Raw genomic sequence first — 17458 nt, 5'->3', positions numbered from 1 at the left:
ATACTTATATAGGCACAGTTTTACCATAAAAATAATGTTTGATACTATCTCCATTTAATTAACAATAAAAAGTTTTCAAAATATTGAAATTGGTTTTGCCAAAACTTTGACGTACTTCTGTTTATTCGAAAACAGAATTAGATTTAATCTTAAAGCTTAATTAATAGAGATAAAAACTTTAAAAGTAAAAGTTAATTCTAACTTTGATCATTTTAAAATAGAAGAATCTTAACAAAAAAATATTGTTTATATTATTTTTATCTTTTAATATCTAGTAATATTAAAACAGCTGAAAGATTGAAAAAGTGACACCTTTTTAAATCAGATTTTAAAATTAAAAAAAAATGGTTTAAAACATAAAAGCAAAAAATTAGCTTAAATTTGCATGTTTTTTTACAGGTTCTGAATAAAAAAAAACTATATTTTTGCAACAAAAACAATTAATTATCTTAAAAATCACAACAGGTCTCTTTTTTCACCATTACTCATAATCTTTAAGTTTAAAATTCATGTTTTACAAAATATCATAAGATTTATAAGAACATAAAATCTACTAATTTATCTTAAAAGTAGAACCATAATTTTATCATTACTCATATTGAAGATTATATTAAAGACAGTTTAACAACTTGCAAATTTGATACATGAAAATTTTGGATCGAAATTTCCCCGCTTTTAAGATTTTAAAGATTTCTAGAAATTGAACAAATGGTGTCAACCAATTATGATTGTTATCGTAAACACGTGACCATTGTTACGTTGTAAGTGGACAACAATGCGACTGACACTAGATCAGAAGATTATATTTAAATGAAATTTCATTAATTTTAACTAAACAAGATGATATTATAAACTACATATTACAAAAATGGACCTGACATATTAATTTAAGTATTTTAAAGCAATTTTAAGTGTGCAAATATTGATTTAAAAAACAATTTAGATTTAAATGTTTACTTTAAAATATTTCAATGTAGAATTTTTTAAGATTTACAAATAAGTTACAAATATATAAAAATGAATTTATTTTTTCCTAGCATATCTCCATTAAAAACAACCTAATGTCTTTTCTAAAACCACATTAGATTTATGCTTTTATGATAGCTTTAAAACCGAAATCCTAAACCACAGATTTTCCAGATAGTTAAAATTTAAATTTAAGCAAAGTCAAGATTTTATAACAACCTCAAATCAAAATATCAAGTTACATCAAAACAAACTGAATTGATTCCAAATTCGGGGAAAAACATTTTAGTAAAAAGGTCAAAAAAGTTTTAAATCTAAAATATCAAAAGTTTTTAAGTTTAAATAACCTTAAAATTTTTATCTTAACAACTTTTAAGATTTTAAGCCTAAATTTTGATATAAAATTGTTATATAATGGATTTAAAATTCAGTTTAAACTTACTTTGTTTTGCTAAACCTATAATTCTGCAAAATGCTTTTAAAGACGTTTTAAAACATTTTAAGAAAAAAATTAAACAAATACTCTCTTCTACCATCTTGTGTCCAATAAAAAACTGAAAAATTATCAACAAACTAATAATTTTTCTAACTTTTAAATTTCTGCCTTAAAATATACAATCTTACCTTTACTCTGTAAAGCTTCTGATGCTACAAGATGATGTTGGAAGACCACTAGATCGCGCAAGAGAGCAAGTAAATGAGATTGAAAAGAAAGAACACGAAGATTGTTTCCTCCCAACCACCAAGTTAATAAATCGTGGCCGTCAAGTTGTTGGATGCTTTTCAAACTTAAAAACACAACAATTATATTAAAGTAACTGATGAAAGTATAAGCCCATTTAACTAAGAATCTTTTGACCAAATACATGTTCTCTAAAAACTAAAATATCAACCAAAAAAGTCTTATTGGCCCTAAAAATGTGTTTCAATACAAACAAAAATTTACAAATAAAGGTGTAACATGATTTACTTATTATTTTTTTGCTAAGGAGGACAACGTAATATATTAAATTACCTGTCAATGGTCGTTGCAGTTTGCTCGTTTTTGGAAGAAGCATTTTTTTCAGATAGTCCTGGTTCCTAAAAGTCGAGGTAAAATTTAGTTTCTATTCACATTCAAACTTGAGTCAAAACTCGAACAACACCATAGCTACAGTAAACACTTAAACTTGACTCAAAAGTTAAACTTAACTCAGGTACTTAAACTTAACTTAACACTTAAACTTAAGGAAATTGTAACACTCACGTCCATAGCTTGAGTGGTTAAATGTAACGCCCCCAACACAACCTCACCCACTTTGTTCTCCCTTAATATCAACTCCACGTAAGCCCCAAACTGTTGTGCCCCTTGTGATGTCACTGATGATGTCATGTTGCGATCTAGAGTGAGGAGAGTCATCTGTTGGAGAAGAAGAGAGAGGAGGGAGCAGGAGATGGAGCGGACATCGTGGAGGGAGTCTAGAGAGAAGTTGGAACGAGGATGCCAAGATCTGAAAAATTTTAAATTAAAAATATACAAATAAATAAGCTTTGTTGGTGATATATGTATGTCCAAATAAACTGCCATTTGTGGTGCACAGGTAAATTATTGTTGGCAAATATAAGTTAAGAGTTGTGCCCAGAATACAACAACTAAGATTATGAACATGGGCAGGCTTTCAACTAGTATGTTAATTGCTTATTAAAAATTCAAGTAATCAGGATTTTACTGACCTTATATAGCGCAAACATATTTTAACAAGCACTTCAACGATCATGATGTTATAAGGTCGAGCTATGTTGTCAGCATAAAAGGATTGACCTGATAAGGAATGAAGATGGCGACCCAGCAAGTCCTAAACAATAAAGTTTAAGTTAAGTTTATTCTATGTATTGTATTTAGTGGGTAGTATGATGTCACATAAATTATATACAAAAACATGGTGCAACCAATTAAACCACTTCTAAATTATTTTTTTCATTTTTTTTAGGACTCTCACATGCACTTTTAATTTAAATTATTGAACCTAGCTGTAAATAGTAACAGAAACAGCATTATTTTTTTTATTTTTTTTTTATATCTTTATCCTCGATGTGGGAAAGTCGAATTCGCGACTTAAACATAGAGTAACATAAGTTACTCCGACCCAGTCTCGAGTTGCCTGTGGCAGTTTGGGATATTATAGAGATTATTATTATTTCTTGTATATAATTGTACAGTATAAAACAAAAAGCCCTTGTCCAGTAGTGTGGCATTATGATCATTGTTGCAGACTACAAGCCAAAAGGTTTTAGATTCAAGCCTCACAAAAAACACACTATTAGCCCTTCGACCTGATATTCACAAATAGCCTAAACACTACAAATCACTACATCCTTTTTTCTATAAGTAAAACAGATATAACCCTTATACCAAAGAGCATAATAAAAACAGTTAATATTTTTTTCTACCTGTATAACTCCCCCAGTAAAGCGAGATTCATGCGGACAAATTGGCAGAGTAGAAGCAGTGTAAGTAAATAACTGGGGGTGGGTTTGAACCAGTGTGAGAATAGACTGAAGAGAGTAATATACCCTGTTGGCATCAAAATCTTCCTAAATTGATATAAATATTTTATGTTCTAATCCTGTCTTAAACAATATATTATAATTTATAAATAGGCTACTTCAAAAACCATTTTGCCAAAACCTTTACAAAAGTTGAAATATTACTCAAATCTAGTTCAACATGTTTTGGAAATTGAAAGGCATTTTTTAAGAAAGAACTACTATAAAGCAAACCTGGTATATGAGCATATTGTTTGTGATATTTTGAGTGGTTGGAATAGATTTTTCCGAACCAGAGAAATCCGAAGTCATTTCTGATGTTTCTAAAATAAAATTAAAACCATTTTTAGTGCTCAAGTTGTATTTGACATAGGTTAAACTTTAACATTTTTGGTAAATGCAAATGTCAATATTAACCTACCACTGTCCATTAAATCCGATTTGTTGATATGGTTTAGGTGAAGATTATCTTGAGATTTCATTCTAAAAAAAAAATTTTAAAAACATAAATCACTTGTACTCTACAGTCATCTTTAGTACGAAAAAAATGGTAAAGAATGTAAAGCAAAAGAATAAGCTGAAAAGTACAAGTAAAAGTACATGGAAGTATGAAATAATATAATTGTATTAAGATAGCTTGCATAAAAAATAAAAATTTATATCACTTTGCATAACTTCTACTATAATTTTTAAAACAAAACTAAACAGCATACTTGATATATATTTTAAGAGATTGTTTTATAATTTGTTCAGATATTTCTGCAGCTTTTTCATTTAAATCAAATTCTGTGTCTTGTTCGCTTGTGGATAAAGTTGAGATAAGATCCCTAATATAACAAAAACATAAAATGTTTTAAAATTTTTTATATTACATATGTTTGTAGCTTTATTTTAGAATGTACTTAAACTTAATAGTTCTCTAGTTAGTTTAAAGCTTGAACTGGTTGCCAATAATTTACCGATATAGTTTTTTTCCATTTTCAATATCTGCTTTAACTGAAGATTCAGAAAAAATAACATTTTGTTTTTCCAATAAACTAAAAAAATAAGAAAATTATTAAAATAGCAAAATAAATTTGAAATTAAAATGAATAAAATATAAGTTACTTTTCTGCTTGAGTAGGAGTTGTTACTGCACTTTCTGAATCTAAATAAAAAAGGAGTACATTAATATAAGAAACAAAAAATGTAACAACAGCATGACAACACCATCAAAGAAACACACCAAAGATGCTAATAAAATCTTGAGAATAAAATATTAAATGGCACTAAAATACCAACATCTTAAAAACTATAAATAAAATTTTGAAATAAAAATAAAAAATTACACTTAATAAGACTTCAAACCTAGAATGACAATCAAAATGTTGATAATAAAATGGAAGAATCCTAAAACATAAAAAATAAAATACATTAATTACCAAATTGTTGAAAAGGAACACTGTGTGTAGATGGACTCAACAAAATCATCAAATATGGTTCTAGAACTCTCAACAAATCTCTCTCCTCCAGACATTCTCGTAACCATGACGATGCTGTTGCCGTGACCACCGAGCAACCTCCGGTGTCCAGGTTGAAGGGAGAGGAGAGGTTGCTATGGTGATGGGAGGAGGAGGAAAGGGAATCAACAACAGCAAACAAACATCTAAAAAAAATAGAAAAAATTTGATTTTATGGAAAAATTGTTTTAATTATGAAAAAAATAAATATAATTAAGTATTTAATAAGCACATTTACTTTAAAAGCAATCTTTAATTAGTTTTAAAAATTCTCAAAAAATATAAATATTTAGTGTGTTACCTGTTGAATAGCTTCAGTTTTCCAAAATGTAAATAATTTTTTTTCTGAGTTATAATTCGTATTAAATGCCAGAGAAGACAAAACTTCTTTAAAGCAGCAATTTTAACATCCTTAAATATTTAAAATATATATTATAATCATTTAAAGAAATAAAAAGCATAGTTAAAAGAAAAAAAATTTTTATTAAATAAGATCTGTTTATTAAAATAATATATTCACTATAGTTAGCAATAAAAACATAAATACACATATCTTACACATCCATACTCAAATCTAACTTATTACAATTTCTTGATAAAACTTTTTAACATTATTCTCATAGCCTGTCCTTTGGTTAGCATTTTAATTGTTGTAATATGAAAGTAACTCTCAAATTATATTTGCTCACGATAATTTACCTATGCACCACAAATGATTTATTTTTGTAGGCATATAAATAAGACATACACACATATATATGTACATATATCGCCTACTAAGCTGCATTATATATGGATAGAAAAAAATATCAAACCTTATGAGAGTTAATGATGTCCTGAAGTATCACAACTTCACATCTTCCATCTTTACACACTGTGTGAAGGTTTAGAAGTAACTGAACACACAATATATGGTGGGGACACATTTCTTCGTCTCCCAAAACCTTGAAAAATAACAAATATTGTTTTATATAAAAAATCAAATTACAAATTAATAAAATGTTTAAACCTTCCACAATCTCTTTGTTACAAGTTGATAAAAAGTTGAATTTTGTTCTAATATTTCAGCGTGGAAGTTCTTCAACGGAGATAAAACTCGAACATAAACTGTTCCCATACATCGGTTATTATCATCCCTGTCTTCTGTTATTAAAAAAACAAGTTAAGTTAAATTTTCCTTGCAAGAATTTTTTTTTTTGACATGGAGTATATGTATTATGTTGTTTGGTTAAAAACCATATGCACAAAAACGCCATATTACTAATCAATACCTTAGCCTAAACCTCCTCCGAAAAATGGCCCCCTTACTAAAATGGTATTTTCAAAATTATGTTTTTGGGCAAATTTCCATCTAGTTAATGGTTTCAAGTTATATGGACGAAAACTTTAATGTACAGAACAAAATACCAATTATTTACCTTGTAATGTTGGTTGACTACCAGCAAAAGAAACCAATTCAAGTATGGTCTGTATAGCTACCAATGAGAATGGAAAATAAACACCATCCATGGTTGTCTGGTCACAAGAACACCAGATCAAATATTCAAACCATTCTGGAAAACTTAAACGAATATTTTAATTTCAAATTTGATTTTTTATTAAAAATTCTTTTTTATTAAAAATAAAAAGATTACTAACAGTTAACTACAGTACTTTTGAAGAACAAAATTGAGTTAAAAAAAAAATTTACCAAACCTTAATTCGTTCGACTTCATTTTGGGACTTGAAGATCCCCTTTCACAATAAACAGGAAAATAAGCAAAGTTGCAAACAAGATTACAAATCGAATCAAAAATTTCTTTTAAAACATTTAGCCCATCTGGGTCTGTAAAAATATAATCAACTAAAAAAAAAATTTGCAAGAATAATTTTTTAATATTCGTTTTACTTACCTATTTGGCTTTGATCACTTGAACCAAAAATTAATTCTTCATTGAAATTTTCTTTAAGATTGTTAACACAAGATGTTACCAATTCTCTATAATAATTAAAAAATATAAATAATTAGAAACATCAGACATCTTATTAGTAGTAGGTTATAAGATTTAGATTTTTTGTTGTATATATCTTTATCCTCGATGTGGGAAGGTCGATTGCACGACCTAAACATAGAGTAACATCAGTTACCCCAACCCAGTCTTGAGTTGCCTGTGGCAGTTTGGAATATTATAGATTAAAAGTGCCCGATAATTATGCTGCTGATTAAGTTGGCTCAGCAGGAATTCATACCGTTTATAGCACCTTACTTAAAGGTGCTACAGCATCAGATCACTGAAGATCGAACTTATGTCCTTGTTTATGATAGAAGAGTTTTCTGACCACTACACCACGCTACCGGTAAAAAAATATTAAGCCATTAATTTAAAAACAAAAAATTGGGTAAATATAAGTAAAACGTAAATAAATATTATTTAAAAAAAAAGTTTTCTTAGTTTAAATTTAAATTAAATCTGAAAATAATTTTTGTTACCTGTCTGAGCAAATATTTTGAGATATAAATGAGCAAAAAATCTGGTGCAGAATAAAAGAACAATCTTCAACGGAATGGTTGTCAACCAATATATTTGAACCAACATCAACCATTCTGGAGGAACCATTATTGTCTAATGGATGCTAAAAAAATATAATAACAAAAGGTTAAAAAATATTTAAGTAACGTAACTAATCTTATAAAAAAATAAAATAAATAACATACTTCCTGTTCGCCAACAATATTATTTTGTACGCCAACTTTAGGTTGAATAGGGCAACAATAATCCAACAACAAACCCACAATCTTAAGTCCATTTAAAACAACTTTAAACTTAAATGTATCTAAGTTTTTGTGTAATGTTGAAAGCACATTAAACAACAAATTAGGAATGCAAATTGTTGAGATCTAAAAAAAAGTTTTATTTTATTGTAATACAAGTTGCTATTTTCTTAAACCACAGTTTGCGTGAGTAAGAAAGTTATAGCACTTGGCTAAACAGCATGAGGTACTGAGTTCAATCCCCAGTGCTTCCATTCTCTCACACTCTCAAGTAAGGTACTGTAAACAGTAAAAACACTTTTTGAGACAAAAAAACAATTGGTAGATTAAAAAACAAGCAATAATGCCTTTAAATGCCAACAGCTAAAAGACTGGATAAGAAAAACAAATGTATGTTTAAACCATAGTGTTAGTTTCCTATATTTACAATAAAGATATACAAAAAACATTTGTGGTGACATAAAAAATATTATAACTTACTTCTTCAAAATTTTCTGTGTTTACAATTTTCAACAGAAGTCGAATAAAATCACAGATTTCAGAAAAACAAATATTTTCTTTTCGGTCTGGTAATCTAAAAATAATTTTGAAATAATTAAAAACAATCACTAAACTAATAAATATTTTTAACATATTACTATTGTAAATTTAAAATCTTAAATAAAATTGTGGTTATCCTTCCATTAAAACAACACTAGTTTATTGTCCCTAATATAGGTTGCAGTTTACTTGTTGTAATATGGTTGCAACAAACGACAGTTTTTTTTTTAAAGCTCATAAATTGAACATACATACTTATTAGCAATTTGTTTACTAAGCTCTTATATAGATGCAACTTACTCAATATTAGATTTACAGTCATCAGGTTGAGCTGAATAATTGATTAACAAATTAGTAGTAAACATCCAGATATAACTTGGTTGAAATTCTCCCAATAATAAGTTCCCTGTTTTCGAGATTTCAGTGATTTTAAGATTTCCAATATTTTCAATGTAAATTTTTGCACTAAAAAATAAATTTAAATATTATAAACAAGTTAAGTTTGGAATATAAACAGCTTCAAACTTCATGAGTTAAAAAAAAATACACAAAATAATTATTTAAATTTCATTATAATTGGGATAAACTTTATAAAATGTAACCTTTACTCCTACAATGCAAAAATAAAAGTTAAAAAACCTGATTGCTTCTTGAATAACATCAACTGATTTTTGTAATAATCTGTTAAAACAAAAAATAAATAAAACAAATTCTAAATATATTTAAAAATCAAATTAAAAATGTTTATACTTTAAAGAAAATATGGGATCATGCATGTCATCCGGCTCTAGACAAAACAATGTGTCATTTACTATAGGAGAGAATTCTCTCAAATAAAATTTCAGGCGAGAGAATTTAGGAGAGCCGTAGTGTAATCATGTTTTGTCTAAAACCAGACAACATACGTGACCCAAAATATGTATTGCAATTTAACCAAAAGCAATTTACACTTATAATATAAAATTTTAGGATAACAATCTTTACCTAAACACATCAACCAACACCTCCTCAATAATAAGAGGTCCAATTTCCTGTTTGTCCAATAAACTAACCAATAACTTAAGTGGATACAAATCATTTTCACTTTTTATCTGTTAATAAATTTTAATGTTGTGGGGTTAAATATTATATTTAGTATTTAAAGCACAATTTTTATTTGTTAAAATTATTTTTTGTTTTAAAATAGGAATTGATTTTCTCAATACAATGTATACAATAAAAAATCAATTTGTTCTATTGTATATGGAACAGTAGCTTATACTACTTTATATCAGTAGCTTATACAGGTTTTATTTATAAAATTTCAATCATGTGAATTTAAATTCCTTTATATAACCAGAGAAAAAAATAAATTATTTATGTTTTTAAATTGAAACTGAACATTTTAAACAAACCGTAATTTTGTTTTTAAGTTGAAGCAACATATTGGAGATTGATTCGATTAAAACTGTTTGAGAATATTTCTCAAAATAAGAAATTTCTTCTTTTATTTCCAAACTTCCAGTGCTCAGTTGTCTTTTAGTTTGATCATAACCTAATGTAAACAAAATTTAAAAGATTTTAGATACAATTTATAATCAGTAAAAGCTTATTATAAAGAAAAAAACTAGGCTTCACAACAAAAGGTCGGGGGTTTAATCCCCATGTATTCATACCGTAATCAGCAGATTAATTGACAGCCAGTTTTAATCAAATATCATCCCAAATTTTCATAGTTAACTTAAGACCAGGTCAGAGTTGAATGTTACTCTATGTTTAGGTCTTGAAGTCACCTTTACACATCAAGGATAAATAAGTACAAACAAATAAATTAACTAACCCAACAACCAAGAATACAGTCTCCTATTAAGAGACATATCTCTTCTAAGAACACAGAGTAGTGAGGATTCAACCAAAACTTTGATATCGGATCTTGGAACTGGAATGTTAGAAAGAGGACAAATTAAAACAAGGACATCGAGTGCTGATCGTTGGGTTAAAACCAACTTATCTAATAACGCTTCACGCAATCCTAAAACCTGAAAAAAATTTAAATAAAATAAGTTTTTAATAAAAGTATATTTTGACAACAACTAGGCAACTGCAAACCCTAAGGGCTGCATATTTACTCTTAAATAATATTTTCGTGATAATTTATTTTATTTTTTGTATATATCTTTATCCTCGATGTGGGAAGGTCAAATGCGCAACTTAAACATAGAGTAACATAAGTTACTCCGACCCAGTCTCGAGTTGCCTGTGGCAGTTTGGGATATTATAGAGACTATAATTGCCCGGTAGCAAGTGTTCTTACCACTACACCACGTTGCCAGTTTTACCCCTTTCTATAAACGGCAGTTTATTTGAATGCTCCTAAATTGCGTTAACATATATTTCTATATATATATAATTGTCCACCAAGCTTTAATATATATATTTAGGTTAAAAGATTATAAAAAAATAAAAAAATTATAAACTTACCATAACATTGATATCAGAGCCAATAATAAAAAGTTGATCGTCTGTCGATCTTTTGCGATCAAATCTTCTCAAGATTAGTTGAAGAGCAGACAATCTTGCTTGGGAGGAAGACAAAACACATCTCCATATCGCTTCATAAAAGTCCAATGGAGAAACCTTAAAAAGTAACAAAATAAAATTTAGTTAATAAATACCAAAATACAAAAAAAAGTAAGTTTTAAAAACTATAGGACATTGTAAATTCACACACGTTTATATTACAAGTACACAAACATACCTTTATTAAATACTGTTACTTTTTGTAAATTTATTTATAGTAAATGGAGCATATCTTAAATAAAGATAAATAGAGTATACATACTATATTGTATAAACAAAACATGATGCTATATTAAAAGGTTACTAATGATGGCTTTTAATTAAAATAACCTAGCAACTAAATATTATTTCTATTATTTGTTATAATTTTTACTTTTTCACAAATTCTTTCCAGTAAAATGTCAGTTCTTTCAAAATGTTCAGTTCCTTCTTCTAAACCTTTTAAAAAAGGTAATAATTAAGAAATGTTAAATACAGCAAGAAAAAGGGTTACTTTTTAATATTAACCTTTATTTTATAAAAAAGCAAAATTTTTGGGGTCGAAAAAATTATTTCACTTACCTGGCATCAAACCCAATAATAACCCGTCCAAACACCCTCTTAATGCTCCCCCTAGTGGTAATAAATGGGTCTCATACAAATTCAACAACACAGGACGAACTTGCATCGAAGCTGTCACTAGAAGAGGAAAGACTCCCATGCTAAAAAAATTGATAAAATTTTTAATATTTTTATATTAAAAAAACTAGTCGATAGTTCGCTTTACGGTCAAGATTTTATTTGTTGTAATGTGGTTGCAACCAACAATCAATATAATTTACCTGCTCATCACAAACGGCAGTTTTATACATATATAATATATTTATTTTGCAAGGCCAAAATTAGATGCCCATATATATATAATATCCAAAAAGCTCCATTATATATATTTATTACCACATGTTTTGTTAGTAAATTTAAATCAATTAAATTGATTTAACAACTTTTTTCAATCCAAAAAATTAAACAAAAACAAACCTATAAATATAGAGGTCATTCTTGAGACGATCAGTTTTGATTATCTTAAAAATGGAGTTGTAAACGTCGAGAGCTTTCAAGTGAACCCCACCGGGTAGAGCTGGGTGCATACATTGGGATAACCTTTTACCCACCGTCATCTTTTTGGGGATCACATTATATTTGGGGTTCAAAACCTTAAAAAAATTAAGATTGCAACATACAAAAATTTGGAATTTTAAAGTTTTTTTCTTTTATATATGTTATAACTATTATATATTAAAACTAGTCATAACAATAATTTAAATATGTTATATTAAAATAAAATAAATAAACTTAACAAATCACCTTAGCTTAAAAAGTTTACTGAAAATTAATGCACAATATTTAATAATAACTTTTACTTTATTAAGTTTTGCCAAAGCCGAAATCAAATCTGCCCATTCACTTGAACTTTCAAAATTCCTCAGTGCCTTCTCAACATATGAGATATATTGACGATATTTTGGGTCATCCAATAACGAATTATCATCGCTATATTCCATTTTTAATACGTATTCTAGTTATTTTACAAAACTTCTATTTTTAAATTGATAAACAGTTCTTTTTTCTCAATTTGTTGCACTAAATAATTATATTTATGAAGAAAAATGAATAGCTTAACTTTGTATAATTATAGTTAACAAAATTAAACAATCTTATCTTGATTTAATCCCAAAGAAGGCGTCATGTGATCATGACAACAAAGATTTCAAGATTTTTGGTTTGTATCCAATCTTAAATGGGGAAATACCCTCAAATTGTATTATAAGATTTCTATAGCATAGAAATGGCCACCAGGAGCATTTTATGATTTCTATTGCGAAACTAGGGTCAAAGGTTACACATGTGTTGCTGGCATAAGCCTAAAAAAACATTTTTTTGCCTAAATTAAATCTTATAGAATCATTTAAATATTATTAACGTTATCTAGCAGTTTGTAAAATGTTAGTTTAAGCCACAAACGGCATGGTTTTGTTTCGGGGCTACGTAAAAGTAAAATTAACGTTAATCTTTTATGATTGTACATTATCTGATTATAAGCAAATTAAAATGTTTGTTCATTAATAATAATTATTAGGGCTTTGAAATAAAATATGTTTTTGTAAATTATTTAGATTGCGTTGGTTTCTATTGGTAACAAATATAACAAAAATGGGTAAACCGGGAAAGTTAAAAAGCGGGGTTCGAAACAAGTTAAAAAGTTGGAGAAAAGGGGGTTCTAGTTCAAGTAACCCCGCTGCGAGCTCCCATCGTGAGAAAGCAAAAGCGAGATTTTTCCACATGCAACCAACGACGAAATCAAATAAGGGTTTAACTCTCGAAGCAGTGAAGATCCACAATGAATTGGAAAGTGAAAAAACTGAAAATTCGAAAATTATGGAGCAAATGATGGACGATAATTCAAGCGATAATGGAACATTTAAGACATTTTTAAGCGGTTTATCGGATTGTACCAACGTAACTTTTGGTAAAATTCAACGATATTGGTTAAACAATTCAGCAAAACATAAAGAAGTTTGTGCTGTACTAGCGGCAATAACCGAAGTAATCAGAGACCAAGGAGGGGAAGAATCGGACACGGCATATTTTGCGGCACTGGTCACAGCATTATCATCGGTGACACAAATCGAATCAGCGGCGGCTGTGGCATATTTATTATCTATGACTTGTAAGAACGTTCCTATTCCTGTGATTCGAGCAAAGTTTGGAGAAGTTTCAAAAGTTTTGTTCGATATTCTGAGTGAAAATTCGATGAAATGTGATGGAAGTATGCCGACTGCTTTGATAAAATCAGTAATATCATGTCTTGCAACAATTTTAAGACAACAGGACTTAAGCGTGTGGGAAGATGCTTCTACTATGAACATCTACAATGCAATTTTAAATTTTTCTACTCATTTAAAACCTAAAATCCGAAAAGCATCTCAGAATGCGATTTGTAGTATCTTGTGCGCAAGTTCCTTCTTGAAGGAGGATAAAGCAATTGTTCATCCTGCTACCACGGCGACGGCAAAATTTGCCGTGACTCATCTCGATAAATTTGGAGGAATGTCTTCCACTTCTTCTGTGTGTCATGTTCTGTCAATGCTCGGCAGAGTCCTTTATACTTTCCCGTTGATCACCTTAAAGAAATCATGCGAGACTGTTTTGAGACTAATGACCTTAAGTGAACCTGTGGTCAAATCAGTTTGCTTGCAAACCCTTTACAACATGTTTCTAAACCAACCCAGAATTGAGTTTTTAACTCCAGATTTAAATGCACAGATTATTACAGCCTTATATGATTATTACCCTAACTCTTCTGATGGTCAAGTATGCTCTGCTTGGCTTGCTGTAATGGAGAAAGCCCTCGTACATTTGTCTAAGCACTTCAAGGGAACAAAATATGAAGAAAATGCAAGAAGTTTATCCATAGCTCATATTCCGAAGCTTTCTGCAACTTGCTTTAAAATGTTGGCTTCACAAAATCGAGTTGTTTGTGAGGCTTCAGCTTCGACTGTTGAGCTTTTAATGAAGGAATGTTGTCAGGTGAAAGATGATACTGAGAACAACAAAAGTAACTCAACTGCAATTAAAGGTTTGGTGTCTTCAATGTTTAAGTTATTATCAGAGGGTTTGAAATACAAATTTCTATCAGTCTGGGACCTTGTGTTTAAGCTGTATTCCACTGCATTTAAAACCCTTGTTTTACCTGAGTATTTTACCATTGTTAAAATACAGCTCAGTAGTTTAGTTGATTTGAGGAACTCCCCACAATTTCAGTATAATAGTGAGTTAGATGATTGTGTTGGGTCAGCAATTGGAGCATTGGGACCCAAACTTTTTCTCCAAGCTGCCCCACTTTGTATCGATGGCTCTGCAAAAGATTACGACTTCCCACGAAGTTGGCTTCTTCCGTTGCTTAAAAAATCAATAGTTTCAACCGAACTTTCATATTTTCTTGAATATTTTCTACCATTGGCTGCAACACTTCGAGCTCGGAGTATAGAATTGAAACTCAAAAAGCAAGATATCCAATCAAGTTCATATGAAACTCTGCAATATCAATGCTGGGATTTGTTACCTGCTTTCTGTAAAGGTGCAACTGATATATCTAGTTCTTTTCCAGGTCTTGCAAGGATTCTAGGAAGGGCATTAGAGGAGCATAAAGATCTTAGGCTCACTGTGCTCCAAGGTTTAAGAAACATAATTATCGCTGGAAAGAAATCGGAAAGGGATTGCAAAGTTGTAGCAAGGTTCGCTAAAAATTATCTCCCGATTTTGTTCAACATTTACACAACTATTGAAGTAGCGAAAGGGCATGAAAATGAAAGCAAAGAATGTCAATTAAATGATGCAAACAAGCGAAAATCCCTTGAAAGGCTATCAGCACTTGAAACAATTAAGTTGTACTTAAGTATTAGTGACCAAGAGTTAATATCGACCTTTTTCCCGAAAGCAAAATTCAGAGTTTTTGATGGTGATGGTGAAAATGATGCCACAAGACTTGCTCTTCTTGATCTTATGGTTGCTATGGTAATCTACATCCCACAGGAGCAGTTGAAAGATATTTATGAGACTATTAAGCCCATGACAACAAGTCCTAACCCCAGCTTGCAGAAAAAGGCTTACCGAATAATGGAAGAAATTTGCGGCTCAGAAAAAGAAGTTTGTCGAAATTTTATACAATTTCACTTAGATGAATTAAAAGATTCGTTTATTACTGGACTTTCTACATCGGCTCAATCATCCAAAGGCCCAAGAATTAAATGCATGGAACAAATCATGATACAACTAGGTTCTAATTCAAACACAGTTCAGGACTGTTTAGAGTTTATTAAATGTGCAATTCCTGAAGTTATTTTATGCACTCAAGGTGCTGCAAGAAGCAGATCTGCAGCTTTTGAAATGCTAGTTATTGGTGCAAAAGTTTTAATGGATAGTGAAGAAAGTAATGATATGAAACAGTCTATGCTGGAGGAGTATTTTCAAGTGGTGTTTACCGGTTTGTCTGGTCCACCAATGACCATACAAGCAACCATATTTGGTCTTTCAAGATTGATCTATGAGTACAAGGCCATGATGCCATCGAGTTTAATGGAACAAACCATTTCAAATATTTGTTTGTTGTTGGGTTCTAATTCAAGAGAGATCTGTAAAGGTGCTTTAGGTTTTATAATGGTGCTATTCACAGTTTTGGATCGTCCAACACTTGCTCAATTTACAAAAGGAATTCTGGATTCTTTGTTAGGTTGGAAGCCAGAGACTAGAAGACATTTTCGGTTTAAAGTTCGACAGATTCTAGAGCGATTGGTTCAGAAGTTCGGATACGAAACTGTTTATTCCATGACCCCTGAAGCTCACCGAAAACAACTCCACAACATTAAAAAAATACAAGATCGAACAAAGAAGATGAAGAGTGAGAAGCGGGCACAGAGATTTGCTGAAAATGAAAGTGAGCCGGCTTTTAATAAAAGGAAGACAAAGGATTCTATTGATGATATTTTAGCTGATTCATCGGACTCTGATAACGATGAAATTGATGAGAAGAAACCAAGAAAAAAGAAGACAAAGAAAGGAGCTTGGTTGCATGATGAGGGAAATGAGCCGATGGATTTATTGGATGCGGATGTTTCTAGAAAAGTGGTCGGAGTCGACCCGAACTCCCAAACTAAAAAGCAGCGAAAAAATGACTTTAAAACTTCAGATGATGGAAGACTGATTATTGATGATGGAGATGAAGATCTTAAAGAAGAAGAAGAGAATACCAAACTCCTCACTAGCATCGGAGTTGCTCCTAAAAAAGGAAAGAAAAGGAAGTTAGAAGAAGATGAGGAGGAATCAACTTACAAACCTGGTGGTAAAGGAATCCATCGAGATCTAGAATCAACAGGATCAAAATTCAAAAGCAAAAAGTCCGGAGGAGACATGAAGAAAAGGAATTCTGTCGAGCCTTACGCTTATCTTCCATTTAATCATGCTGCCCTGAATAAAAGAAAACAAAAGAAGGTGACGGGGCAATATAATGGATTGGTGAAAGCAGCAAAGAAGGGGGCCGTCAGTGGGAAAAAACTAAAAACTAAATCAAAAAAACAAAAGAAAAAGTTTTAAATGAATAATCAAATATGTGTGTGGTTTTTTGGGTGATTTTTAAAGTTTTATAAATTGTGTTATTGCCACATAAAAATAATTTAAAGCTGCCAATATTTCTCATGTTAACCTAGTATATAAAATATCATCAACATAGTAAATCATTAAGGTAAAATATAATAAATCACCTCCTAATATTAAAATTAAATTTGCATGAAAAATATTTAATTGTATACCAAACTTAATGTTTTTTAGTATGGACAAAAATATTATTTAACTTATTCCAATATAGTTTAAAACATCAATTACCCAGATTAAATTATAATAAAATGTACAAATGTTCATAAAGTGTGCTTATAACTATGTGCAGATTGATAAAAAAAGGGACTTGAAGATAGTAAAAAGCATAACTAGATTCTTAATACTAACTACTTGATAATACAGAAAAAAAAATGCAATTAATATCTAAATTATAAACATAAAAGAAGTATAAAAATACAGCAAATAG

At 29.8% G+C, this 17458-nt stretch overlaps 2 protein-coding genes across 3 annotated transcripts in view; one reads left to right on the top strand and one right to left on the bottom strand.

Annotated features, from left to right (window-relative positions):
• The window catches only part of LOC145752906 (protein DOP1A-like), a 34729-nt gene extending 22180 nt beyond the window's left edge, over positions 1–12549 (bottom strand). Inside the window, exons 1-30 of one of the 2 annotated variants that reach the window (XM_082569271.1) lie at positions 12243–12549; positions 11860–12035; positions 11404–11543; positions 11216–11280; positions 10744–10899; positions 10103–10301; positions 9678–9817; positions 9268–9374; positions 8923–8964; positions 8584–8748; positions 8224–8317; positions 7687–7869; positions 7462–7604; positions 6884–6969; positions 6687–6834; positions 6410–6552; positions 6001–6134; positions 5807–5935; positions 5293–5402; positions 4914–5137; positions 4600–4639; positions 4452–4529; positions 4206–4319; positions 3914–3975; positions 3727–3815; positions 3397–3540; positions 2680–2801; positions 2213–2456; positions 1982–2046; positions 1591–1754 (exon numbers count right to left, since the gene is read on the bottom strand). In XM_082569271.1, the coding sequence (XP_082425397.1) occupies positions 1591–1754; positions 1982–2046; positions 2213–2456; positions 2680–2801; positions 3397–3540; positions 3727–3815; positions 3914–3975; positions 4206–4319; positions 4452–4529; positions 4600–4639; positions 4914–5137; positions 5293–5402; positions 5807–5935; positions 6001–6134; positions 6410–6552; positions 6687–6834; positions 6884–6969; positions 7462–7604; positions 7687–7869; positions 8224–8317; positions 8584–8748; positions 8923–8964; positions 9268–9374; positions 9678–9817; positions 10103–10301; positions 10744–10899; positions 11216–11280; positions 11404–11543; positions 11860–12035; positions 12243–12383 (3847 nt within the window). In that variant the 5' untranslated portion in view covers positions 12384–12549. The remainder of the gene's footprint in view (positions 1–1590; positions 1755–1981; positions 2047–2212; positions 2457–2679; positions 2802–3396; positions 3541–3726; positions 3816–3913; positions 3976–4205; positions 4320–4451; positions 4530–4599; positions 4640–4913; positions 5138–5292; positions 5403–5806; positions 5936–6000; positions 6135–6409; positions 6553–6686; positions 6835–6883; positions 6970–7461; positions 7605–7686; positions 7870–8223; positions 8318–8583; positions 8749–8922; positions 8965–9267; positions 9375–9677; positions 9818–10102; positions 10302–10743; positions 10900–11215; positions 11281–11403; positions 11544–11859; positions 12036–12242) is intronic. The other variant, XM_082569272.1, reaches the window with a different exon arrangement.
• Positions 12550–13022: 473 nt separating this feature from the next.
• LOC145751955 (RRP12-like protein) lies at positions 13023–17287 on the top strand. The gene has a single exon (XM_082568119.1). The coding sequence runs from the start codon at positions 13033–13035 to the stop codon at positions 16969–16971; it is 3939 nt and encodes a 1312-aa protein (XP_082424245.1). The 5' UTR covers positions 13023–13032; the 3' UTR covers positions 16972–17287.
• The last annotated feature ends 171 nt before the right edge of the window (positions 17288–17458 follow it).

The sequence above is a fragment of the Corella eumyota genome, chromosome 5, assembly GCF_963082875.1.
Source record: "Corella eumyota chromosome 5, kaCorEumy4.1, whole genome shotgun sequence".
In the NCBI taxonomy this organism is placed as follows: domain Eukaryota; kingdom Metazoa; phylum Chordata; class Ascidiacea; order Phlebobranchia; family Corellidae; genus Corella; species Corella eumyota.
Note: the sequence above shows the minus strand (reverse complement) of the source record. Positions and strands in the feature narration are given on the sequence as shown.